This window comes from Vipera berus (assembly GCF_964194415.1).
Source record: "Vipera berus genome assembly, chromosome: 1".
NCBI lineage: Eukaryota > Metazoa > Chordata > Lepidosauria > Squamata > Viperidae > Vipera > Vipera berus.
In genome coordinates, this window is record NC_138202.1 from 51,092,960 (window position 1) to 51,120,655 (window position 27,696).

The following is a 27,696-nucleotide window of genomic DNA, read 5'->3' on the forward strand; positions in this document are numbered from 1 at the left end:
AGACCCTCAGATCTGTCCCACTCCTGCCCAGGCCCCCATAGGCACCCTTGATGAGAACAATGTAGAGCTGGCCACGCCCACCCAGTAGGCCATACACACTCTAGCCACGCCCACCCAGTAGGCCACGCCCACCCTGGCCATATGCACCCGGCCCCCTGAGGGCAACTGCAATGCTGATGCGGCCCTCAATGAAATTGAGTTTGACACCCCTGATGTACATTATGTAACCATTTCTTAATCATCTTGTATAAACTTAAGCCTTTATTTACTTACTTGCTTACTTACTTATTTAATTACTTATTTGTATCTCACCTGTATTATTTTTACAAGTAACTCAAGGCAGTGAACTTATCCAACACAACTTCCTCCTCCTATATCCCCCACAACAACACTCTTGTGAAGTGAGTTGGGCTGAGAGAGAGTGATTGGCCTCAGGTGACCCAGGTGGCTTTTGTGGCTAGAGTGGGACTTGCACTCATGGCTTCCTGCTTTCTAGCCAGGCGCCTTAGCCACTAGACAGCTAAGAGTCATTGGATGCAAGATGGGTGGCAAATAAATTTTAAAAATAAATAAGTGCTTGTTGTATAAATCAGACCCCAGAGTTGCTTTCTGCAACAATTACAACCAGGAAAGAAGGAAGTGGCTAACATATAGAGGAATAACACTCTCCCAGTGCTCTTCCTCTGCATCATTTCTGGCTGAACACTATAGATATTATTAAGTATGAGTTGCGGTGCCAAAGTATTCTTGTTTACACCCTCCCTATTTCATACATAGGGAGCCGATTCTTTATGCTGGTTATGGCTACAGTCCTGCAGGAATAGATAAGACAACAGCCAGGTCACGTCTTCTTTCATCAACAGAACCACCTTCTGGGTAACAGGACTCACCTTGTGGGCACATGGTTAATAGTGCTTGCCAACGAGATTCTACTTACCAATGATGTCATAACTTTCTGATTGTAAACTATTTGAAAACTCAGCGTTTAGAGTCATCCCAAGTGCCCTTGCTTTGTACAAATAGAGCTCCTAAAGAAATTTCCACATCTTGTGTGCTCAGTTAGCACTGCACACTAGGCACACTAGACCCAGCATTGTCTGGAATAACATTTTCTGTGCAGGAGAGTCTATGTCAGAAATGTTTAAGTTAATAGTGTTAGAAAGACAGGCAGCCAAGGTAAGAAGATGCTTACCTGCAGTGGTTGAATTCCAGAAGCAACATGATTTGAGATCATCCGAACCATAGCTCTCTTCTTTGGATCCTGTGGAAGGAGCCTTGGGAGTGGCCGGGTGTCCTCCAAATACTCTATGATGGCTAGCTGAAATAGAGAGTCATTCCTTCATTCATAAGGCTGTTCACTTGCCAATGGTACTGGGCAGCTTGCGGAGAACTAAAGTTGTTTATTTGCAAGGCCTATAGTCCACTCTAAGCTACCAACTCAGAGCAGCACAGCAACCATAGCAACTCAATTCACCCTTGGGGGCGGGGGGGGGGAAAGCAAGGGACCATTTTTGGCTGCTGTGGTATTAGAAGGATGAAGGCATATAATGAATGATAAAGGAGACAGCTTGTGGATTCTGAGACTGCCACTCCTCCTTTATCATAGACTTCCATTGTTTTGCTAGAATGTTTATCAGCCAAGTGAAGCAATGGAGACTTTACAGTTTACTAGGCACATTGCTGTGTAGGGATAGTAGTAAAGCTTCTTTATCAATATCATCAGCTCGCTACAGATCATCTGTCTTGTGCTCAAAGCAAGCCTGTCAAACAGGGTTGCCCACTAAATCAATAAATTCTCTCCTGCTTTACCAGATTGGCAGGAGGGATAACATATTTTATTTTGGCTTAGGTTTCTGCTGGCTGAAGGATGGGTGGAGAGCACTTTATCTGAGCCATCAAAATATTTGCCAAGCAGATTTCTACCAGTAGGGAATACATTGAATACAAAGCTTGATTTTTGTGGCTTGGCTTCCAAGGGTTCAAGGACAGTACCTCTAATGCAATGACATCACCAGAGCGAGTGATCAAAATGTCTGACTTTTGTTTGGGCGTGGAGTGGGGGGAGGAAGGTTAAATTAAGAAAATGCATTTTGCCCTCACATTTGAGAGAAATAAAACAATATCAGGAAATTAAAATTAGTGCCTCTCTCCCATCCCCATCCCATCCCTATAATTGGGGGATACTCTAATTGCTACAAAATACTTGCTGTCAATCGTGGTTTCCAATGCAGTTGCTAGATTCACGTTAAGTTACAAACTGCATCATTACCTCGGGTGTCAGGTGAACTCATTCTAAAATACAGTTTCCACTTCTGGAAACCATCAATGTGGAATCTTTGATTTGTCTCATACTGGAAGCCATACTAAATTGGATTAAATTTGCAAGCAAGATTAGCATAGGCATTATTCACATGGCTGAGATGACTTTCCTGTCAAAAAACTGCAGTCTTGCATGAAGTGCAAAGTGCACTGTAATGTAGCCAACGAGTAAATAATTAACAGAATTTTCTTACTTACAGACTGGGAGAGAACGATGCCATCGATTTTGATGGCAGGGACTTGCTGCATTGGATTCACTGCTTGAAAGTCTGAAGTCATCTGGAGAAACAAGATAATCCCTCAGGCCCATGGATTCTTCAAATTAAGCTGAACATATTCAATGAAGTTCTTCCAAAGATGAAAGTTTAAGGGAGCATGGGGTATAGGCCTGTCATTCCATTCACAAAACTAAATGTCTCTCCTTTCAGGACCACGTTTGCACATAGTATCTTCCATACACTGATAATGTATATTCTGTTGCAATCCACAGGGAAAGTTAAAGACAAGCTCAATTCCTAGTGACCTACTCTCCATGTAATTTTCTTGCTAACAGCACTGAAGTGATTTGTGCTACTTTCTCCTGAGATGTTTTACAACTTCCTAGTTCAGGCCACAGCTGCCATCAGCTTCAACCATAGTGCTAGACCAGACATGTCAAACTCGCGACATCACATGACGTCGCGCAACGTATCGGGACGGTTTTGCCATTGCTGGTAATGGGGTGGGCGTGGCTTCCACATGACGCATCCGGCCCATGGGCCGGCAGTTTGACACCCCTGTGCTAGACCCTCAAACATTCTTATTGTAATGCAACACTCACATATTACACATGGATACAAATTCACATACCAGTTAATGGCTACATTTCTAATTTTGAGTGCTGTGGATCTTATTATATTTCTTATAATGAAGCATTTTACCTATTGACCAATAGCAACTACATTGGGCATTATATATAATAATTTTTTTCTCAAAAAGTAAACTGATGAGGATCAGGGATTTGACTAGATTAGACAAGAAAAGGGTTCAGAACTCCAAATGCCAAATCAACTTGCTTTCAAAGACAAATCACACTTACCTTTGAAAACCAGAACAAAATACCCATTTCACAGAAGGTAAACTGTAATCCTCATGGAAATATGTATACAAAAGAACTGCAAGTAAGCTATCATTCCACAAACAATGTGAGAACAATTTCCATTCCCACTAAGTTTTGAACAGAATATCAGAAACCACATTCCAATAATCAAATAGGCAGATCCAGGAGGGGTCAATTTGGTGGAATAGTTTTTAGGATGATAAGAAACAGGTGACTGAAGTACCCACAGAATTTTAGACTCCCTTTTTATTTTTTAATTTTTGTGAACAATGTCCCCCAAATGCTGGAAGGACTTAAATGTTGATCTACCTACTGAGGAAGAACAAAACAAATGCAAGGGGGCCATCTGTTTTACACCCTTATCTTATGCATGCACACAGACATACAAATCCAGGCAATCCTCTTTTCACCTCCTGATCCCTTTGACATGGTCTTCAGCATATAATGCACTAGCAAAGGAGGCCCTGTGTCATCAGCATGAACCAGTCAACCAAGTATGGAGTATCATTGATTTATATTCCTGGCCCAGTTAAAGAACTGAGTTATTGAAAAGCACCACAGGGGAACATTTACTTTGCACTATTAATTGCAATGAGCAAAAAATCAGGCTTCTGATTAAGATAAGAAGAAGAATGGTGCTGGATTAGAGCAAACTCCCATCTTGTATCTTCCTTCTCACAGTGGCTGGTCAGATACCTCAGAGAAGCCCATGAAGAGGTCATGAGAATCATTAAACAAACTGCTCCGAAGCACACGGGGGAAGGGTCGTTTTAATCCTCTTTAAAGAACTTGAGATTTTACAGGAGATAGTAAGTTCTCAAATAACAAAACTGCTGTGAATAAAATGAGTGCTGTTCTCAGTGAACTGCCTGCAAACAGAACTTGCCCATGTGAAACAGGATCCTGAAATCCAACCTCATTGTCAGGACCCACCCCAATTCACATCTTAGGAAATAAGAACTCCTGGATCCAAGTTTGTCCAAAAGGAAAAGTTTACTAGGATGAGATCGGTTGTGGCAATACAAGATGGGATCTGACATTGAGTTACATTTCAATACTATATAAAGCATTCCCGTTTCAACCCCCCCCCTCGAGTCCATTTGGTCAGGCTCACATCAGTTACTTAGGTGTCAGGCCCTTTCGTGGGAAAGGGAAAACTTCTTGCGTTTATTGTTAATTGTCTTTTTCCTTTCAGTTACAAATGGAGATGCGAACCAGATCTCTCTCTCCCCGTCTGTTCCCCCCAGATCAAAAGCTTTCCTGGTCTTTGAAAACAGCCTACGGCAATCTGGATAAACATCCTCTCTCCCCCCCCCCCCCAGAGAGATGGCAGAATCCCTAAGATAGGCCCAGTATTCTAACCATACATTTATGAAATGTGATATAAATGGATTCTGACACTCATTTTCTTTCGTACCATAGAACATATAATGACATTTAAGAACACTAGAACTCTCTTTTATAGTCAGTTTCTCAGGACATTCAGATCTATTTTATCTTCAATTGCCTAAAGAAAATCAGGAGGACCTTTTTTCAGGGAACACATTTTATTAAATTAATGTTTTATTAAAATTTGTAGCAGTAAAGGTGCGTTACCATGTTTCTGATTTTTTGTTATCATAGATTAATATGGTTCTCCTGCTACAATGCCTCCAGTTACCTGCTGTTAGCTCAAAGTGCCTTGGTTTTAAATGTCTCTAAATTCTGTTACAATATTTATATAACTTGTACAGAGCAAATTGGTAAATAATAAGAGTTACCTGCTAATTTATGTTATTTTCCTCTTTTGCTTTATAGAAATCTAATAACTTTATAATGCACTAAGTTACAGGTGTTTTTTAATATTTCATATTTTTAAATTACTCTAATTACTATAGCTTTAATTTCACTTTTATATTATTACATCTGCATAGCTTTCATATTAATTGTATCTTGTTTTTACTGTTTTTATATTTTGTCTAATCATGTTTTACAGCTAAAGCTGTCCTTATCATATTGGTTCCAGATTTTGTTATATACTGTTTCTGCTTTGGTCAATGATCATAATAATAGGGATTTCCTTACCTGCTGCCCTCCATCCTTTACAAGATTTATGGATGCTTGTTCATAGGCAATTCCCTTAAGAGCCAATGCTACCAAGAGAAAATTTAATACAATTATCTACTGTAATAAATTGTTTAGATTTTTAATTTTTTGTGACATTTTCTAAATTGTAACCAGACAAAATCAGTAAAATATTGCAATAATTCTTAACAAATCTATAGCAATGAAAACCATTTGTTTCTGAGTGAAATGGATGGTGCAATAATTAAAAGAATAGTAGTTGTTTGATTCATTCTTCCCAGTTTGCCAAACTGATGAGCTAATCTGCACCCTACACTAAGCACAATTTAACTATAGGTATTCAAGGAACTATTTTACAAAACTGTAATGGCTGCATTTATATAACACACTATAGTGTCTGTATGAAAGACCTTAGGAGTCTGGGCAAAGAGAGGCTGGTGGTAAGATAAGAGATAGCCCAGCCCACAGTTGCATAGTAAGTGGAGCAAGAGGTTCAGAAGAGACTCAACCTAGTTTTTTGGGCTGTAAAGAAGTGGGCTTGCAAAATTCTGTTAATGTAGCTTTACCTGATCTACCTTGTAAGGCTGGCATATACTAAGAGAGAAATTACTGTGTGGTTCAATAAGCTAGCAGAATGTTTTCCTTATTTACCCATTAAGTACAGAACGGGATCTTATTCCATTTTATTCTAGCTATTCCATCTTATAACAAAACATAGATGAGATGACACTTTGTCCTGTTGGCCTCTTTTCCCCATTGCCATCTGATTCCAGTGACTGAAATGAATGAAGATTGGGAATTAAAATGACTACACCATCAAAGGCTGGGTAGGACTGGTTGATGACTGGAAGGGGTCCTGAAAAAAATAAGCATCTGGTTACAGTTTACCTTTTTTTACACACTGGACTTCAATGATTAGCCATCAGATAACCATCAGATAAATAATGGGCAGCACCTTCCCCCCCCCTCAACTTATTTTTGGGAATTACCAGCATCAACATTGAGTCAAAGGTACAAAATATATATCAGTTGAATTTAAACTGGCTATATGGTATAGCAATCCCACAATTGCTTCTCTTGGTTTATATACTGTCCAAGTATGCTATAAATCCTGTCTGCCAAGATGCTACATTTGATAAGTTCCCAAAGATGGGTCTTTTCTGTCATGGCACTTGCTTATGAAGCATCTTTTCTGAAAGTCTCTCAAAATCAGGCCTGGGGTCCACAAGGGACTGGTGAGTTGCTGAGCTGGCTCCCCTGCATTTAATATTTGCTGCCCTCACTTTGCCTTTTCACCATAATTTTTCATTCTCTGAATTTGATAACTGTTTTATATGACTATTTTATTGCTTTATTCTACAGTGTCCAGGGTCATTTTTTGTGAGACAGCCAGTTATAGAAATATGATGAGGTAATAAATTCCGATGACTAAAACGTGGGGACCTATTGCATGTATGCTACAGCTGCTGCTGTCTCATGGACATGTGGCCCCTTTCTGCAGGGGAAGGTTATTGTTTTGGTGCAGAATATGCTAAATATTACATGAATTCTCCAATGTTTACTTCCTGTTTAATGTTGAACCATTCACTGAGCATTCTATTTCTTTTTACACAATCTTTATTTCCATCATGTATCAGTCAACAGCCACTTTCACAACTAGGAAATGGACCCTTCATACAGGCCTCTAGGCCTTGAGAAAGGCCAGCAGAGTCAGGGTTGTACTAATCTCTGGAAGGAGAAAAGTTCATAGGGTGGGTGCTATGAGGGGTTAAGACCAGGTTAAGACCTAGTGTCATGGATTCGCCCCCGAACCCCTCTTCAGATGCGAGACAGAGGAGGGTGAGTTTGAGTGCAGAGGAAAGCATGGAGCCAAGTAATCATCAGGATTGGGGCTCAGAGAATGCTAGCATGATGGAGCAGCCTCAACTGGGTCGATTGGATAAGTGACAGGCTAAGGCTGAGGCTGAGGGAGGTAAGCTGCAGCAAGTTGTCCAGGAGGCTCCAGGCGAAGATTGGAAGCAATTGCCACCTGTTTGCAATGAGGAGGAGGTGGAGACCACACCTCCTCCTGATCCAAGGACACATAGAGCAGAGAGGAGGCAGGCACAACATCAGTCAGCTAGGCTACTCACGAAGAGGCAACCTCACCTCTCATGAACGGATGCACTCACTGTATTGCCTACTTAACCTGCCCCTGAGGACTTGAGTGTCGCTGGAGCAACATGCCCAGTTCTGTGCTTTGTGTGCTTGTGCCATGTATCCTGGCCTGTTTGACTCTTGGACTGCTTTTCTGGACTTCGTGTGTGCCCTTTGGACTTGGTTACCCAGTGACTCTTGCTGCACTGAGTTTGGAATATGGACTTGCGCAACAGAGGTGCTTTCCAAGGACAGAGAAGAGCAACAAAGATGATTGGGGGACTGGAGGCTAAAACATATAGGGAACGGTTGCTGGAATTCAGTATGTGTAGTTTAATGAAGAGAAGGGTGAGGGGTGACATGATAGCAGTGTTCCAATATCTCAGGGGCTGCCACAAAGAAGAGGGAGTCAAGCTATTCTCCAAAGCACCTGAAAGCAGGACAAGAAGCAACGGATGGAAACTAGTCAAGGAGAGAAGCAACCTAGAACTAAGGAGAAACTTCCTGACAGTTAGAACAATTAACCAGTGGAACAACCTGCCTCCAAAAGTGGTGAATGCTCTAACACTGGAAGTTTTTAAGAAGAGACTGGCCAGCCACTTGTCTGAAATGGTATAGGGTTTCCTGCCTGAGCAGGGGGTTGGACTAAATGACCTCCAAGGTCCCTTCCAACTTATTATTACCTGTTTGGACGGTTTGAATAAACAACTTTAGAACTCTTGCCATACCTGTGTGTGTGTATGGGGGGAAATGGGGCAGCACACCTGTCTAAGCTTGCTTTGACAATATTTTTTGCAGCTTTTTCTAAATATATGCACTTATTTGGTATCTTTTAATTTTTGCAACAACTATACTTATGTTCTCTTTATTTTTATTTATTAAATTTATGTGCTGCCCATCTCTTGCATTTCATTATGCTATCAAACATTTCCATTTGTGTATCTACATAAGTCCGTGGCACTTGGTAAAACACCCCGCCCACCTTCCTGGTTCCAAGCATCTTCTACATTCTCTTTCCTTACATCTGCTTTCCATTTAGTCTGCTGGAAGAATAATAATCTGTTTTTCATACAACACTACGTGATACATCTGTAAATTGTTCTCTTCTTGAGGTTTTTCCTTCATTTTCATTTCTTCAACTTTTTTACACTATTTCACTTTTTTTTTCATTAAAGTCCACTCTTGGCAGTAGTATGGTCTCACGTTCAAAAGCTTTTACCATTTTTGCATCCTTCGCTAATTCTCTTTCATCATAAAGTAACAAATCAATAAAATGTTTAGGTATATTCCTTTGCCATGTAAATCCAAATCAGATTCCAAAAGAAACTAATTAAAAACATGGAATTGCTTTTTCCATATATCCTGTAATATTAAGTGATCAATTTTTGAAATTCTGTTCATTTCAGTCATTTAAACCTTGGTAGTAAACCATTCTTGTTTATTATACTTCAGTTGTGACAACTTTTAAGCTGTTTACTAGTATGCCTTTAACATGAGGATATAAAAGGGAAAATGTAGCATCTGCAGGCATCTGCAGCATTGTGCTATTTTTTAATGCTCAAACTGCAATTCTAATTAATGTCAGAATTTCCTTTTTTAAAAAGGACTACCCAAAGAGCGAAGGATCAACCATCCACAAACCCTTCTGAAGGATTCCACTTCAACATCATTAGATGCATGAAGATTCTGCTTTATGAACATACTACAGTTAAACATTCATACATATTTACATATTTTGTCCATATGGGATACTGCATTCTCCATGCCTTACATATGCTGAGAAAATGTGGAATATACAACAGTTTGCATTGGGATCGCATGCCATTCGCAACTGTTAACAAAGTTTTCCAGTTGTTTTGGACTACAGCTTCCAAAGTCCTTTGCTATTAGCCATTTTGGTCAGAACTAAAGTTGAACAGTGAAACATCTAATAGGTAATAGGTTTTTTACTTCTGTCCCAATGTAAAGAGATTTCTTCAATTCACTTAAAATAGTAATTTGCTTGCTGCCAGTCTATAAGTTACTCAATCACTTGAGTAATTAAGTTAAATACAGTTAAGCAATTGGCTGCATTTCAGGAAATAAAAATCTCTACTAGAGGAATTAACAATATTCCTATAAATAAAATTCAACAATTATTCTTACCGATTCGCACTCTCCAGGAGCAGGAGCTTCTGAAATAAGTGTAAAGAACTGGCTACAGGAAAAAGAAAAAAAGTTGAAAGCTACAATGTAAGCTCATTAATTTCAAGCTTTAAATTACATATAATGTTTTAATATTTTTGAAGGTTAAGCTAACAGTCCTAGGTAGCAAAAATCCAAACTAGCACTGACTTGCAACAAAGAGATCAGTAAACCAATGGCAAGCCCAGAACAGTAATACTGTTAAGCAGGCATTGCAGTTTCATGCTGACTGTCTGAAGTTGAATTAACTCACAAAGGGCAGTTGAAATACTACATTTTCAAGGAATCTTCCACCATTGTTATTTGTTTAGCCAAATGTTTCATGAAATATCCCTTTTGACAGAAGATTATACGCAGATAAGATTGTTCCGAGAGTTGCAGCTCCTGCTCTAAAAAGAAGCAAGCTCTGAAGCCAAAGGATGAAGGTTAAGAGCAGCTACTGCTCTAAAACTGAGAAGAATGAAAGTGTGTAAAAAAAAAACAAACACCCCACGAATGCAATGGTAACATGACAGCTCCTGAACTGTATCAAAAAACTTTATTCTCACCTTTTTGGAAGTCTCCATGCTAAGTACACTTAGAGTACAGTATTGCTCAGAATGAAAGTTCGCTCAGATAGTCTTGGCTGGGGCGGGGAACAGGAGCTTCACTTGCAGCCAATCACAGCTGTCAGAATTCAGAGGAGCAAAGAAATTGCAACAGCTCATTCCTCCATAGATTTTACTCTAACATACTGGGGGGGGGGGAAACAGACAAGCAACAATGCTATGTCTATTCTGCTCAACAGAAATGCCTTTTTGTTTTACAGAATTGGCCAATAGTGCCTGCGTTTCTAAATATCTTCCTTCAATTCCATAATTCAATTCTTACAGAATTCAAAGCATTCTGAAAGGCATAAAGGAAGTGCTGGAGCAGAATATCTATTCGCTCAACCATTTTCTTTTGGCACTGATCTCCAGAAGCAGAACTTGTGGGCTGTAGCAACTTTCTCTTAATATTTCCCAGAAATTCTTACTGCAGCGCTGCATCAAGACTTTCACATTATGCTTATTGCTGCATAAACACACTTCTTTAAAAGGAAACTAGAAAGAAGCTCAAGGTATTGCTGTGACTGAATTTCCTATATAGGTAGTCTTCGACTTACGACCACAATTGAGCCCAAAAGTTTTGTTGCTAAGTAAAACATTTGTTAAGTGAATTTTGCCCCCTGTTGAAAGAAAAATCATCAGATCCAGTCCAAGCCGGGAATAAACAAAATGGAGGCTAAGACACTGGAAATAAAATGGAGGCTGCTTGGGAAAGAAGGTTCTGTTTATTGAGTTGCCAGAAACTTCAGAGACACAGCACATTTCTGGAGTGCCTGACAAAATGGAGTTGGGATAGGTGGGCTTTTATACCTTCTTTGGTCTTTGTATTTGAGGTTCTTCCTGTTCCTGTGGAATGTACTTTGACCTGGGCTTGAGTATGCCCTTTTGGTGTTCTAATGGTAGTAGGTTAATCCTATTGTGTCCTAAAGGTCATGTCTTTAGATCTTGGGTGGGGGGGTGTAGATTTTAGGGGTCTTTGTCTTTCACATCAGCTCCAAGCTTCCTGGCCCCAGTTTTCCTGAATTAATCACCAAATCTGCATTTCTAAAAGCTGGTTTCTGCTTGGGGCAGAGAGGCTTGATTGGTGGGGATGGTTTCTGCCTAAGATTTGTCTATTATTATTATTATTATTATTATTTTATTCCCATTTATATCCCGCCCTTCTCTGAAGACTCAGGGCGGCTTACAATCTAAAAAGCACAAATCAATGTGCTTAGCAATAGCCTTCATTCTATGTATATGCCTGCTTATTAGGGCTTTCGGCCCCATTCAAGCGGCATTTTTACAAAGTCAGCTTATTGCCCCCAACAATCTGGGTCCTCATTTTACCTACCTCGGAAGGATGGAAGGCTAAGTCAACCTTGAGCCCGATGGGACTCGAACCTGCACTAATTGCAGGCAGCTGGTGTTACTTAAGGAGGCATTAGCCCACTGCTCCACCAAGGCTCTTATTCCTTTGGAGAAATATAACATTCTGCCTTTTTGATATCCCCCAAAATATTTCCTTTTCTTGGGGGGGGGGTGCTGACTTCCTATACCCTATTTCACGACCTTTTGGGCTGCAGTTATTAAGTGAATCACTGAAATTGTTAAATTAGTGACACCATTGTTAAGTGAGTCTGGCTTCCCTATTGATTTTGCTTGTAAGAAGGCCACAAAAGTTGATCACATTCTGGGACACTGGGGCATTGCAACCGTCATAAATATGAGACAGTTGCCAAGTATCTGAATTTTGATCATATGACCACAGGAATTCTGCAACGGTTGTTAAGTGTGAAAAACAGTCATAAGTCACTTTTTTTAGTACCATTAACTTTGAACTGTGACTAAATGAACTGTTATAAGTGAAGCACTACCTGTATGCTGTTGACTTTATGATATTCTTACTGGAAAATATAGCTTGTGGTTATAAGTGCTTAGAAATCAAAATGATTGCTAGCCACAATGTTGAAACATTTGTATTAGATAGAAAACCATTTGGCTTGAGAAAGGATTTCTTACCAGTGACTCTAACAGGAAACTGATAAAAAAGATACTAGAAGGCCTAGTATGAATTATAATTACCTTTTCTCAGCCAAAGAGAAACAAAATAGGTCAAGATCCTTCAAGGTGATTTCCAGTCACATCTATATTTGCTGCTTATTAGCATTAGGGAAATACATCACCTACCCAATCAAATAATTTACAAATTACTACATTAGATCTTGTCTTAAAACTATGGGGCAATGGCTCAAAACCCTGGGGAATCTTCATCATTTGGCTTCAAAGCCTACTCCTTCAAATACACACTTCACATGATCTGCTTCACTAAATGTTTCCTACAACATACTGGACATCCCCCAACCCAAATATTTGTTGTTACTCTGCTGCAATCATCAAGGACTACTAGCAACTTAACATCATAAAACTGCATAAAAAACAGAAACACAGACTATAACCAGAAGAGCCTTGGGCAAAGGGGAATCAGAGTTATGCAAGCAACACTGTAATACAAGTCCTGCTCCTTTTCTACATGCATTGTGACACAGAACATATGCTTCAAGGACATTTTTGCCATTTTAATGAAAGAAGTCAGAGCCAATAGATTTGACTAAATGTAAGAACCCTTTGATTCATTATATGCCATCAAGGTGCTGTTGTTGTTGTTAGTTGCGAAGCTGTGTCCAACCCATCGCAACCCTATGGACAATGTTCCTCCAGGCCTTCCTGTCCTCTTCTGGAGTCCATTGAAGCTCATGCCTACTGCTTCAGTGACTCCATCCAGCCACCTCATTCTCTGTCGTCCCCTTCTCTTGCCCTAAATCTTTCCCAGTGAGGACTCTCCAGTGAGTCCTTCCTTCTCATTAGGTGGCCAAAGTATTTGAGCTTCAACTTCAGGATCTGGCCTTCTAAAGAGCAGTCAGGGTTGATCTCCGCTAGGACTGACCGGTTTAATCGCCTGGCAGTCCAAGGGACTCGCAGGAGTCTTCTCCAGCACCATAGTTCAAAGGCCTCAATTCTTTGGCGCTCAGCCTTTTTTATGGTCCAACTTTCACAGCCATACATTGCAACTGGGAAGGGTTCTAATAACCACATAATTTTTTTATGATAATCTATAAAGTACAATAATAATTTATCACACACAAGATAACTATTTATAGATTTAAACAAGGATATGTGCCTTGATTTTTTTTAAAAAATCACTATATAATTTTATAAATTTAAAACTATGATGCATTGCCTTTTGTTTTCATGACATTTATTCATTCCAGTCAACACAATACATAGCTTGATTCATACAGACTATCATTATTTGTACATTATTAGCACATTCACAAATGTGTACTTCAATCTTTACTTGTTGGTCTAGCATTTCCACCTTTACTGAAGGATCCATTTTCTTTTCTACTGTATAGAATACTGTATACTGTTGGAACCTAACTAACTACTGGGCATATTCACATGATACATCAACAGCCAAATGTAGTTTAGTTCCATGATGTTTGATGATTCTTCTTCTTGGTTCCATGGCTGCAAGCACCCATTTCTACTTCATGTACCAGCAGGGAAGCTATGCAAACCAGATGCAATGACTATTTTTGCTTGGAATAAACTTGAGAGGGAATCTTCTGGTAAGTTTATTTACAAGTTTTCTCTCAGATTTATTTTAACCATAGACAGTCTTTATACCAGGTTTAAGTGAGGCAACCGTTGGAAAACATTGGAAGGTTTGCAGCTAGAAGACTTAGCCAGAGTCCTCAGGTGTTCTTGCGGCCAAGCTATGATTGGTAGTGATGGTCATGTTACATCCACCAAACACAAAATGTTGTATATGCCTACTTATATTAAAATTGCCACAAAGCAAATATTGCCAACCTCCTTGCTTCTCCCAGAAATGTAGAAACCATTTTGGCTCTAGTATCATCCTAATTTTTTTCTTCTTGTGTGTGCATTTTTCTTGGGAGATGCCCAAATTGTCTTTAGGAGGAGAGGCAGTCAATAGCCCTGAAAGGGGACCCATTTAATTTGTGTTTCATTGGTCTACTGGTAGAGGTTTTCTCTGCTGGCTGTAGATATAATAAAGGGGGAGGGCAGGAAAGCCAGAGGGGAAAAGTTCATCATCTTCCTATATAATAGCAAGCTCACAAACCAGAAATCCAGGACACAGCAAAGGCAGTAATGAAGGATAGGGATGTCAATAGGTAAGATGGGTAATACTTTTTTACTGGCACTGATTTGTGTCAACTCAAGGAGAGGGTAGCCTCGCGGGCCGGCAGTTTGACACCCCTGGTATAGAAGAACTGGATTCTAGGAATTGCATTTCCTATAAGTTTAGTTTATTTATGGCCCCAAATATGCCCCAACCTCTACTTCTGGCTTCAGATTTCAAACCCTCAAACTGCATGCAAAGATTAGTCACGGTTCTAAAGGACTTCAGAATCTATATTAACCTCGTCTGAACAGTTTAACTACCGTTATTATCTTAAATATTTTAAGTTAACTATTAACTATTAAACTCTTTAACTTAAAACTCTTTTAACTCTTAAGTGGGATAATCAAACTGGAGTCAGGTTGTTAAAAGAAGCATTTACGATGATAGAAACCAACTACATCGTCTTCTTTTATCCGCGCAGCTGCCGGGGAAAGAAAGGCGGTAGTAACAAATACCTTTGCTAACGCGGCACACATCTCGCACTGTCCCCATTGACACGTGTCTGGTTGGGAGGAGGGAGCCAGGCTCCTTTAACAATGGGCGTAAACTCGGCCGCCTCACGTTCCGCGCTGTAATATTAATATTAGATACTACGGACGCAATGAATTACCCCGTTCCGGCGAATTGTTGGGATTGTGGGAATTGTAGTTTCACATCTTCCCAGCTTTTCTCTGTAATTTTGAAGAGCAGCATCAATATGCCGTGATCTTTTTAATAGCTTTATTTGTTTGTTTGTTCAATTTCTAGGGCTGCCCATCTCGGTCAATGACTCAGAAGCATTATGTATTTTAGTATAGCTTAGATTAGTGAATATGTTATATAGAAAGTGAATATGTTACCAATTGGGAGTGAATGCAACCTTCTTCATTAGGTCCATGCACTGTAATTTGAATGCTTTTTTTCTTGATTCTCTCCCGTGTTACTTTTATCACTGTCCTTTTTTCACTATTAAGAAATGCACTTGATTTCATTACACAGAATAAGGCTTGAGAGTCTTACAGAAGAAACTAGCTGATTGCATTGTTCTTGGGATTGAGACCGGCAAAGGTTCCTAATCAGTAGATAGTTCAAACAATAGCTATGGTTTTGTGAAATTATAATTATGTTATTGGATATCTTTCATATGAGGAAGCTTAAGGATACAAAAATGATCAATAACAGAATAAAATATAAATTTAAAACTTGTTTCTATCAAGTTTACATGAAATCTTCCCTTCACTTTGCACACACACAAGCACTTTATTATACTGTAATCTTTCCACCTGGTAGCAGGCAATATCATAGTTAGGCAAGGGACAAAGAACTGGCAGAAGACTCAGAATAAATTGTTAAAGGATTTGAAGGAGTTTGCACTTTTTCAGGCTAACAAATTTTATTTATTCAGATCATCAACATATCTGAAAAGGTGCTTCCAGAATCCTGATTTGGGGCTACATTTGGGTTAACTACATAGACTAATATGGCTGTGCTCCTACAGTGATTCAAAGAACAACAATTAAAAAAAGAATTGACTAAGCATCCAGGAATATTCAAGTAAGTGGCCTGAAAAAATTCTAACTAAACTAGGTTGCCAGAAATAATTGTATGTTGAAACTATTGCCACATATACACAAAATACACAAGGAACAATGTTTTTCAGTATTATATAAATACTTGTGTATTTTGGATATTGAGTCTAAGTTTCCAAGTTACATTCAGGTGACAATCCAACTGAGCCCTTACTCAAATGACAGCACGTAAAATATTAGCAAGGCCTTTCACATCTTCCTGATTATATGGAATAAGCACATTTTTTTTATAAGAGAATTTTTTTAAAAAATGAAAAGTCCACCGGACCGAATTGTTTATTGAAAGCAAACTTAGGTAAAGCCATTTCACTGAATACAAAGTGGCAAGCAAGATCTAAATTGCAATTCTTCCTATAACGGGCATACAAAAAAAGTTAGTGCCCTATTTTTTGCACTTGGGAGTGCTCAGAGATGTAGCAGCCAGGAAAGAGGTGTCACTGGTCCACTTTGAGCACAGATGTATAAGCAAAAGAGGCTTTTGAAGGTTTTATTGAGTCCAACAAAATTAAGGCACTAGGCTATGAACCTAACAGTATAAGGGTTCCGAGGCTTAACCGTATTTCAAGAACTACATTTCCCACAATGCTGTAAAAAAGTCAGTTTTCTGTTTCCCTCACGTGGGTGCAAATACCCGACCCTTTTGCCCAACATGCCTCTCGAAATGGACTCTACTTCCCGTGATGCGCTGCGCCCGGTTACGGGAGCCGACAGGAGGCGCCTCCCATCAGGGCGCGAATGCCACTAGCAACGAACAAGAATTGCCCGGCCGTGCTGGGCCTCCGGCATCGAAAAACACTCAGACTGGCGAGCGCTCCTGTCTTGGCTCCCTCCATCCGCGCGAGTCCCAGGCGGTTCTGGAGCCCCCTCGCCTTCGTCACTTTCCTAAGCTTTGCTACGCGTTTCTACCGGCTGCGGGAGCCGCCGCACATCTGGTATTGGGTTGCGGGATACCATGGCGACGGGGGCGGGGCTTTGTTTTAGAGGCGGGACTTCTCGGTGGAAGAGGGGTTTTGTTTCTTTTCCTTTGGACTCACTTCAGATAGATTGAAGATTGTTTGTTTCTAGATCACTTGTGCACTTACTTGTTGGTTAACCTGCCTTGGGGTCGTTTGCCCTGAAAGGCAGAATATGAGCAAAAGCAACATTTTTGGTCTATTCTTTTTCCATGTGCATACATGGTTCTCTTGCATTTCTGTCCTCCTAACAACCTTAATGAGTTGGGTTAGACTGGACTGGAGTAATTACAGTAGTGGCCAAAATTGTGGAAACCTTTTGGGAAAAGCGTACAGTAGGAATGCCACCTTTGCTTACGTTTCCACCAATTTTTCTTCTATTTATAACTCTAGCCTTGTTCACTTAATAATACTATTTTACATCGCTTTCTGGGCAACTCTTTGCACCATTAATTTTATTAAAGGTAAAGGTTCCCCTACACATGCGTGCTAGTTGTTTCCGACTCTAAGGGCCGGTGCTCATCTCCGTTTCAAAGCCGAAGAGCCAGCGCTTGTCCGAGGACGCCTCCGTGGTCATGTGGCCGGCATGACTAGATGCCAAAGGCGCACGGAACACTGTTACCTTCCCACCGTAGTGGTCCCTATTTTTCTACTTGCATTTTTACGTGCTTTCTAACTGCTAGGTTGGCAGAAGCTGGGATGAGTAACAGGTGCTTACTCTGTTATGCGGCTCCCGGGATTCGACCCGCCAAACTGCCGACCTTCTGATTGACAAGCTCAGTGAACACAAAAAAACCAACCAACTTGATAGGGATCATAACACACTGACAAATCTCCTCCTCTCAGCTTCAATACATTACATTAATAATTGGATCCTACTGTGATCTGATTGGTTCATTGCCAAAACAAGATGACACCTGATTGGCTCTCTAAACACTCATGCTCATTGGCTACAATCAGATGAAGGAAAGATATCAGATATCAACCTAAGCAAGTTGTGCTTCCTTTTTCTGGTTATTTGGCTATAACTTTTCATAGAATACAGTACAGATCATTGAACAAACTACGTTGCATTACATTCTTGATTAAATTATCTTTCCATTGATATATAATTTTATGGTACTACTCCAAGAAAAAGTGGTGTTATTAGCCCTCAAACCTCAAAAGTACACTTTCCCAAAAGGTTTCCACAATTTTGGCTACTACTGTAGTCCAAAGGTACCCTATAGCTTTATTTGAGTGAACATGCAGTCTTGGCTTTTGGTTTAGTCTGGATGTAAGCCTGAATACGTGGTGTAATTTAGAGGATAGAACAACCAACATAGAACAGATGAAATACAAGAATCTGACCTGGTTAAGCAAAATTCAAATATATCAGTATTCAGAACAACATTTTTGACATAAAGAAGTGACCAAGCTCCTTGCACTTCTGTTTATCTGCAATATTGTAGATTTTCCAAGGCACATTGTAACACTCTTAGAAACATCACAAAAGAAATATGAAAATACATAGAAATTGAACAGAATTTGTCTCAGTAATCAAGCAAAGAATTGAAACCTTTGAACTATGGTGCTGGAGAAGATTCCTGCGAGTCCCTTGGACTGCAAGGCGATCAAACCAGTCAGTCCTAGAGGACATCAACCCTGACTGCTCTTTAGAAGGCCAGAACCTGAAGCTAAAACTCAAATACTTTGGCCACCTAATGAGAAGGAAGGACTCACTGGAGAAGAGCCTAATGCTGGGAAAGGTTGAGGGCAAGAGAAGAAGGGGATGACAGAGAATGAGGTGGCTGGATGGAGTCACTGAAGCAGTAGGCGTGAGCTTAAAGGGACTCCAGAAGATGGTAGAGGACAGGAAGGCCTGGAGGAACTTTGTCCATGGGGTCGTGATGGGTTGGACACGACTTTGCAACTAACAACAACAACAACAATCAAGCATTGTTTCTGTGGTCAAGCATTGGCTTTGTAGTAAAAGATGTGTTAATATGTTAAATATGGTAAATATCTGTGCAAGTCCATTCTAGAACATTTTTATTGAAAGTACTTTGTGTAGAGAATTTTGAGGTATGGCATTTAAGTCTATGTAGCAATAGTTCTTTTTCTTGCTGTCATTAATGGCATACTGACTACTGTAAGAAGTCCTGCAATTTAGTCCATCTCTGCTTACTGAAAATGGCATAAGGCCTGCTTCTATGTGGTACTGCCTCATAGTATTTGCCTGGCCAATTCAATCCTTCAGGGATTTTGCACAACAGGTTCCTTTAATTCAGGGGTCTTCAAACTTGGCCCTTTTACGACTTGTGGACTTCAACTCCCAGAATTCCTCAGCCAGGCACACTGGCTCAGGAATTCTGGGAGCTGAAGTCCACAAGTTGTAAAAGGGCCAAGTTTGAAGACCCCTGCTTTAATTACACAGTGCCATTTCAGGACCTTGGAAGCATGCCTTCTCTGTAGCAACACCTGCCCTTTGAAATGAGATTCTCTCCTAGATTTGGACAGCCCTTACCCTGAAGGTACTTTGAAGGGCTTTTTAAGGCATTTGGCAAGGGAGAATGATGCCCCTTTGCTTGGTTCCTGTCTATTTGTCATTCTTGTGATACAAATATAATGCTTGCAACCTTATAATGTTTACAAACATCCTGTAAGCATTATAGTAAAGTAAATAAAAATAAAATAAGAGTGATCTAATGTAGAGTTATTCATACCAAAGCCTATGCCTTAAAATGGACTTAGGTTCATCTAATTATAAATAGGATCAAATTGCTGGGACATACTTTCTTGATTTATTTCTATCAGGATGAATTGGAGTGTGAACTTTTCAAAAATGGACAGTATACTTTTACAGCAAAGTATGATTAGTTTTCAATTTTCAGGTATATCCTGGTTATAAGATTTGCTTACAAAACTGTGATCACAAATCTCAGTTTTAATTTTTCTGAGCATATCAGCTTCCTAGAAGCAAGTTTGTACATTTTAGAGATGCTTAATTGTGCACCATATTTTGAAGGAAATGAAGATATGTGGTGAAAGCGAATGCAATGGAGTCGCATATTTGTAGAATTAAAGAACCATATAAATTAATATGAACAAAGAGAATTCTTTACCTAGCCTTAGTAGAAACTAATTTGGAAAGATCAGGTGCTTTTTTTCATAAACTACATGCAGAACTGTTAAGAATTCATCATTCTGATAAACTAAAAGTAAAGAAGACTAAAAAAATGTAAGTATGAAGTTAAAATCCTGATAATGAACTGACATTACTTTTGTCTTTTTATAGCTGGGATGAAACACATTTTGGAAAAATGGGAAGTTATTATATTAACCGGACATTTTTCTTTGATGTCCATCCACCTTTGGGGAAGGTAAAAAGCTACTATAATATCTTAATTTTTTGAGATTTAGTTCATTTAGTTAAGACTTTTGGTGGAACTTTGTTACTTCCTATAAGCATTATAAACACTTCAGTGGATAGTCTTTAAAATCAATTGTTTTGGTTTTATAATTTGGGTCTTGCTATCTGGTTGCTCTTTCATCCTTAGCTTGAACATGAGAAACAATCTCTTTCAAAGCTGACAGTTAAATCTGATTGGTTTTAGTGTTACATCGTAAACTATTATTCCAAAAATAAAAACCTTAGTGCTGTTCCAGTCTAACAGAAGCTTGCTTTTAAATTGTAGGTTTTAATGTAACAAAAGGAGGAAAGTATTCAGTAACTGACTAGAGAGTAATCATACAAAATTCTGATTTTAAAAAATAAATATGAATCTAAATCTAATTTTTTGACCTGCCTTTACCCATTATGTTTTGCGATTCAACTTCCAGATTTGAAAATGTATCCTATTTTTTTAACATTTTGTTTAATGATTAGAATTTCCAGAGTTTTGTCATGGATAAAATTTTATAATATAGGAAGTTTGGGATGCCAGTATTCCTAACACTAGGAGAGCCAGTATTTATAGTGTATTTTTTTTTCTTGGCATGCCTACTATATACTTTCATTATATGTTTTGGAATGGCAACTATTAGAAATAGGACTGTGTTCATTGTTTTCTATCTATGCTATTACCTTTTATATCAGTTAGCTTCCATTGTAATCTATGGCTAAACTTCATCTTCCTTAATTTAACTGCTTCTGGTCTAAGCTTTTGTTAATGTTTTTGATCTGATGCTTGCCTATAAATTGAAAAGGAGATCATGTTAGCAATAGCTTTCTTCCATTCTCATTACTCCTGCTTAACATATTTAAGCACAAGGTTCATTTTTGAAAGTCATGAGCTATAGGCAATACTTTTTATTTACTTATCAAATGTTATTTGATTTGATCTGATAAACTTTTGAATTGTCTTCTGCTTTACTAATATTGTTCCTTTTTGTTCCTAGATGTTAATAGGGCTTGCTGGCTATCTGAGTGGCTATGATGGGACTTTTCCTTTCCAGAAGCCTGGGGACAAATATGAACAACATAACTATATAGGAATGAGAGCGGTAAGACTATAAATATATCTTTGGAGAACAGTAGCAAGTTTCTCTTTTTACTTCTAATAAGTGTTAGAGCCAGAATTTCTTCTGTCTGAGACCCCTTCTGTCTGTGGAAAACTTCTTAATTCAGGGATGAAACAGCATTTTTCTATCAGTTCTTTCTTCTTGCAAACCTGTTCTAGAAGACTGATAAAATGGTAGCATCTTTCGTTGGGAGCTTCCTGAATTACTGATGATGAAAAGAAATGTTTAGATTTTGAAGAAGAGATTTTGAAATAGCCTGTAATATAAGCCTCATTTTTTAAAAAAAAATATTTGTTAAATAATTTGCTGCATGTTAACATAAAATAAAATTTATAGCTGAAGTTTTAAAATGTATAGAAATAAATAAGGGAGATGAAAATATTTATTTTATTTACGTACTGTTGCTTCTCCTGAGGGAACTCTAAAAACTTACTTCAATTTTTTTTAGCAAATTCTTAATTTGTGATGCCCATCATTTCAGTTGATCCTCCTGTTAATAAGAATTAAATCTACCAACGATGGAGCTTTCTTTGTCTCAAGCATGCCATTCTTTACTCCTGCACTTTTCCTGTGCAAGTAGTAACAATATAGCCGATTGACCTGTAAGCAGTTTGGCTACATTGGGGCACAGATATTAATGATGTTAGAGTGAGTGAATAGAATTAAGGTATGGATTCAGTATTTGAAGACCTGGTTATGTACGAGGTAAAAGAAATGAAGAAGAGAAATTGGAGAATTGTATCTAAAGTATGCAGTGCCTAGCAGAACAAATTTCATCCTTCAATTTTTTTTAAAACACAGAGACTCTATTCACATTTAATAGTGTATTGGACAGCATGTATATGGCTTGGATCAATAGACAGAGCCCTGGTGGCTTGGTGGTGAGAATGCGATATTGCAGGCTAACTCTGCCCACAGCCAGGGATTTGATCCTGACAGGCTCAAGGTTGACTCAGCCGTTCACCTTTCCGAGGTCATAAAATGAGGACCCAGATTGTTGGAGGCAATATGCTGACATTGTAAATGGTCCAGAGAGAGCTATAAAGCACTGTGGAGTGATATATACCTTGTTTCCCTGAAAGTAAGACCTACCCCGAAAATAAGCCCTAGCTTGATTTTTGGGGTGGGCCTAATATATGACCTACCCCCAAAATAAGCTCTGGTTTTGGGTCGAGGTGTACACCTAAAAATCAAGCTAGGGTGGGAGTAGGGTGGAGCTATCCTCTGCGCACCACACCCACTTACCAGACCTCCCATGAATCAACACCTGCCTCTTCTCACTGGCCTACTTCTTCTGTGGCATCCCCCAGCTTGCATTTTGCAGTCAGAGGCCTTTCCGGAAGGCCTCTGCAGCTGACAACCGAGCTATGGATTCAATCTGTATCTCGGTTCTTGGCTGCAAAGCCCTTTCCAGAAGGCCTTTGACAGGGAAATGCAGGCCGGAGCTCCATTCTCAGCTGCTGAATGAAGCTGCTCCTTCAGCCGCAAAAGAAGTGGGCTGGCTGGCTGGGGCTGTTGGTGCTGCCACCATGAGGTAAGTGGAAAAGGCACCCCAAGAAAATAAGACCTGGTGCCTCTTTTGGAGGCAAAAAAACCCAATAAGACTGGGTCTTATTTTCGGGAAAACACAGTCTTAGTGTTATTGCTATTAATAATATTTTCTCACTTTGTGAAATTAGGTAACTATTGCATTAGCAGAGTTTAAAGTGGTTATCAATGAAGAGAGATGGAGGGCAGAACAGAACATAAAACTGGAATTAAGAATTTCAGTAGCTGAATTCCTGGGAAATAATCAGCTAACTGTACAGGTAGTCCTTGACTTACAACCATTCATTTAGTGAATGTTCCAAGTTATAGTAGTACTGAAAAAAGTGACTTACAACTATTCCTTGCACTTACAACTGTCACAGCATCTTCATGGTCACATGATCAAAATTTGGGCGTTTGGCAACCAGCATGTGTTTACCGAGATCATGTGATTGCCATTTGGGACCTTCCCAACCAAGTTCCCACAAACAGTAAGGGAAGCTGGATTATCTTAATGACCTTGTGAAGAATGCTTCTCTTCTCTTTTATTCAGTTCTGTGCCTTCCTTGGTTCATGTCTGATCCCGTTCTGCTACCTCACAGTGCTAGAGTTGTCCAGATCATTGCCTGCAGCAATAATCACTGCTACCATCCTGATTTTTGGTAAGCAACTGTTTTGTATGGCTTGGTCTGTGTTCTCTGTTGTGAAAGATTCAGTGAGATTACATTAAAAGCAATGAAGACTATAGGATGCAAAAACACAGAAAGAAAAATATCAAAAATAGCATTAATGTCTAAAAAGACAAAAACCCAGCTAAATAGGGGAGATGTAAAATATGAAAAAATAAAAAAGGAGTTAAACAAAACATACACTTCAAAAATAAAAATAAAAATCCATAGTCTGGTATATAATCTGGGGTTCTCTAAGACTCATGACTTTTGCCCAAGTAGCAGGTGGCAGTTGTGTCCAGGAAGGCCTTTGAGCAACTTTGTGTTGTGTGCAAGTTGTTCCCATTCCTGGATAAGCATGCCATTCTTACAGTCACCCAGGCCCTGGTCCCCTCTCATCTGCACTAGTGTAATGCATTCTACATGGGGCTGCCCTTGAAGAGTATTCAGAAACTTCAGTTAGTTCAGAAAACAGCGGCCCGAACAGTTTTACAGAAGCCTAGTCTCGATGCTTCTCAGTAGTGATGGCTCCTTCTTTATGGAACATCATTCCCCCTGAGGTATAGTTGGCCCCCACATTGTTGCTTTTCCAAAATGTTTTTTGTTAGCAGGCCTGGGGACTACAAAGATAGTGTTGTAGCTATTGGGGGGTGGGTTGAGTTTTTTTTAAATGGGTGTTTATTATATGGTAGATTTTTTTAAATATTGTAAGCCCCCCAGAATCACCTACAGTATGTGTAAATTGGGCAGCTTTATAAATTTGTTTAATAAATAATAAATATGTTCCCTCAAAGAAAGCTAGATTTTTTCACAAAATAATTCACCTTTGAAATAGCCGGTTTATTGATTCACTGAGATGCAGTCATCTTTTTTCTGTCTCGTCTTTGTGTATGTAGGTATGTGCGTGTGAGAGTGAGTGAGTTGGTGATCATCTTAGGTTCAGAATTGCCTTTCTAAGTACAGCAATGTCTCTAAAATGAAAATGTTGGGATGGCATTTTTTGCACAGCACAAATTTACTTTTAGAATTCAGTATGACTATGTTCAATAAGCATTGGTAAAAGTATTTGAATGACAAACCTAGTATATGCTTCTCTCATTTTTCCCCAGACACTGGATTTATTACAATCTCACAGTACATTCTTCTTGACCCCATTTTGATGTTCTTCCTCATGGGAGCTGTACTCAGTATGGTTAAATATAATTCCTATTCAGATAGGTAAGATGACAGCATTTGATCATCTTAGGAATTAGACATGTGCCCCTTTTCTCTATTACAGAGTATTTGTATTTATTTTTATTGTAACTTTTAATCTGGCATTAGAACTTGAAAGAGCTCTGCAGAATACTTATAGTATAAAACATAAAGCAATTACATATTAAAATGTAACAAAGAAGGGAAACGAATAAAAAAAAGAATATTTATGTAAAGTAGACCACCCTCAATTTATAAGTATTTGGCGTCCCATAGTACAATTGCTGAAACTGACAGCACATAGGGCTGGCAAATAAACTTTTTGTTTCAAATGGAAAAATTGCTTTCATGTGATTATTAGTGTTACTATCCTATCATTTGCTGCTATGTCACTGTTGTATTTTCAAAACACCCCATAAAAGTGATCATATGATACTGAAAAGTTTTGAAAGTCAAGGGCAGTCTCTGCTTCTTGTTGTGGTAGACTCTATGGGTTTCTTATCAATTTATAGAAGCTTTTAATAAGACCCTGTCTTACTTGCCCCCTGCCAAGTAAAGTGAAAAGGATAGCGACTAGAGGATGCTTGTGGTGGTACAGAATGATCTATTACGTTTCCTGGATGTCTGGTTTATCTATTTATTGGATACTAGATCACAGCTTTTTGGCACTGTTTAAAAACCATTATGTTTTATGAGTTGAACTACTGCATGTTTCTCATCTACTTTTATTCTCTCTCAAAATTTTTATTATTGAAGTACATCATTATACTGTGCCTTTTATTATTTGCATTTATCAAGAAATGCTGTCAGCTTTCCAGTGAGCAGTGCTTATATACTTACATATTTTTAGGAATAATAAATTAGTAATAGTAATAAATAAAGCCATGAAAGTTGTTAGGATAATTTATCAGACAATTTTACTTACTTTGGCAGCCTGAAGTTGTGTGTGGGGGTGATGATTCCCCTCCCTCAGATTGTAGATGAATAGAATTAATCTTAAGTCTTAAGTGTGTTTATTTGGAAAAAAGACTGTGACAAAAAGACAAAGAAATTTAGAAAATATATGGATACCATGAGCTTATGTGCTTAAGTGGGTACTTGAATCTGAGCCTTCTTGTTGCTGTATAATGAGATACTATTTTTAGTTATAGATGTTTTCCGTGTATACATAGAAAAGACTCTGATCCTTTAGCAAGCATATTCCTGGTTACTTCTTTAGCAACCTGAAACCACTACAGTAAGTTGATGCTTTGATAATCTCTCTAGATCAGGTTGTGAATGAATATTTTTTATTATGGTTACTTTATTAAGGTCATGGACAGGATTACAAACAAAAATACCGTTAAATGTGAAACAAAAACAAAACATTACAATTGGTGATGGATTTGAAAGTGCGTAATCAAATTCTGTCTAATTTTACAGGTAGTATAAAAATGTTTTAGCCATGTTGAAGGAGAATTAATCATATTGATCTGATAATAATAACTGATCAGATTCCTTTATATATGATTATAGGGAAATTTTAATTTCCCAAGAAAAGATTACTGGTTTACCCAAAATGCTGTCCTCTGTGTTTATTGGAACTGCAATTCCTACATTTCTCAGAGGAAATTTGGAAAATACCAGGTTGGAGGAGGCTGTTCTAGAACAAACTTCTTAAACATGTACTTCTGTAGCACTGTTGTTTTGGTCCAACACCTAAGATCCATGGCCTTATTTTTGCTGTACTACCCTCCTTCACTGTAGGTTAAATACAATTCTTTCTTACTATATCTCAGTGTCTCGCAACCAATCTGTTTCCAGCATTATTTTTTCCCATCAGGGATCCTTTGCAAATAAAATATATTTTGATATAGATTGTTGAAGAAAACTGTTTCAAAAATATGAATTTTGAACAAAAACCACATATTTTACAGGTCCTTTTCTGCCCCCTGGTGGTTCTGGCTGTGTTTGACTGGGGTGAACCTCGCTGGTGCATTGGGGGTGAAATTTGTTGGCCTTTTTGTTGTCGTTCTGGTTGGCCTGAATACTATCTGTGAACTTTGGGAGTTATTGGGAGACCTTAGTCTGTCACTGGTGAGCATATATATATGGTTACCTTAATACCTGACCTTCGCTCATTCCGCCGTGATCTGAAAACTTACCTATTTGAACAAGCCGGCCTGGTCTAATGGGTTTGGGGTATTTTAATTAGTAATTTTTAATCATTTATTGTAATGGGCTAGTTCTATTTAATCTTATTTTTAACTTTTGTATATTGTATTTTTATTGTATTTTTATTGCCCTGTACACCACCCTGAGTCCTTCGGGAGAAGGGCGGTATAGAAATTAAATAAATAAATAAATAAATAAGTAAATAAATAAATAAATAAATAAATAAATAATAAGCTATGATGTGTGTTGGGGAGACAGGGAAGAAGCCTGGAATCGTTTGAACTTTAGTGAAGCAATACAGATTGCAGCCTACAAATTGGATTTTTGTACACAATAAATTAGTGGTTTATAGCTATGCATGATGGATTTAATGGCCTTTACAGACAGAGTTAGCTTTTTTAAAGATGAAGAAAACTGCAAGCCATTCATCATTAAGAGTTTGTTTTCTGGACATAAATAGCTTGCCATGGTAGAGAGAACTTAAATTATTTCTAGAGAGTAAATTATTTTTATGCAATCCTTAGGAGGAGTTAAATATGAATATCCTG

General features: G+C 38.7%; 2 protein-coding genes across 3 annotated transcripts in view; one reads left to right on the plus strand and one right to left on the minus strand.

The window, feature by feature from the left end:
- GSTZ1 (glutathione S-transferase zeta 1) overlaps positions 1 to 15,149 on the minus strand; it is a 24,457-nt gene extending 9,308 nt beyond the window's left edge. Inside the window, exons 1-5 of one of the 2 annotated variants that reach the window (XM_081313093.1) lie at positions 15,037 to 15,149; positions 9,764 to 9,815; positions 5,483 to 5,550; positions 2,518 to 2,598; positions 1,193 to 1,318 (exon numbers count right to left, since the gene is read on the minus strand). In XM_081313093.1, the coding sequence (XP_081169219.1) occupies positions 1,193 to 1,318; positions 2,518 to 2,598; positions 5,483 to 5,550; positions 9,764 to 9,815; positions 15,037 to 15,057 (348 nt within the window). In that variant the 5' untranslated portion in view covers positions 15,058 to 15,149. Of the gene's footprint in view, positions 1 to 1,192; positions 1,319 to 2,517; positions 2,599 to 5,482; positions 5,551 to 9,763; positions 9,816 to 10,350; positions 10,426 to 15,036 lie in introns of those variants that run through there. The other variant, XM_081313094.1, reaches the window with a different exon arrangement.
- A 1,711-nt stretch (positions 15,150 to 16,860) lies between these two features.
- POMT2 (protein O-mannosyltransferase 2) overlaps positions 16,861 to 27,696 on the plus strand; it is a 38,244-nt gene continuing 27,408 nt past the window's right edge. The window contains exons 1-6 of the mRNA XM_081313826.1: positions 16,861 to 17,081; positions 20,380 to 20,464; positions 21,483 to 21,587; positions 23,686 to 23,794; positions 24,910 to 25,018; positions 26,911 to 27,070. Of these exons, the coding sequence (XP_081169952.1) occupies positions 16,885 to 17,081; positions 20,380 to 20,464; positions 21,483 to 21,587; positions 23,686 to 23,794; positions 24,910 to 25,018; positions 26,911 to 27,070 (765 nt within the window). The 5' untranslated portion in view covers positions 16,861 to 16,884. The remainder of the gene's footprint in view (positions 17,082 to 20,379; positions 20,465 to 21,482; positions 21,588 to 23,685; positions 23,795 to 24,909; positions 25,019 to 26,910; positions 27,071 to 27,696) is intronic.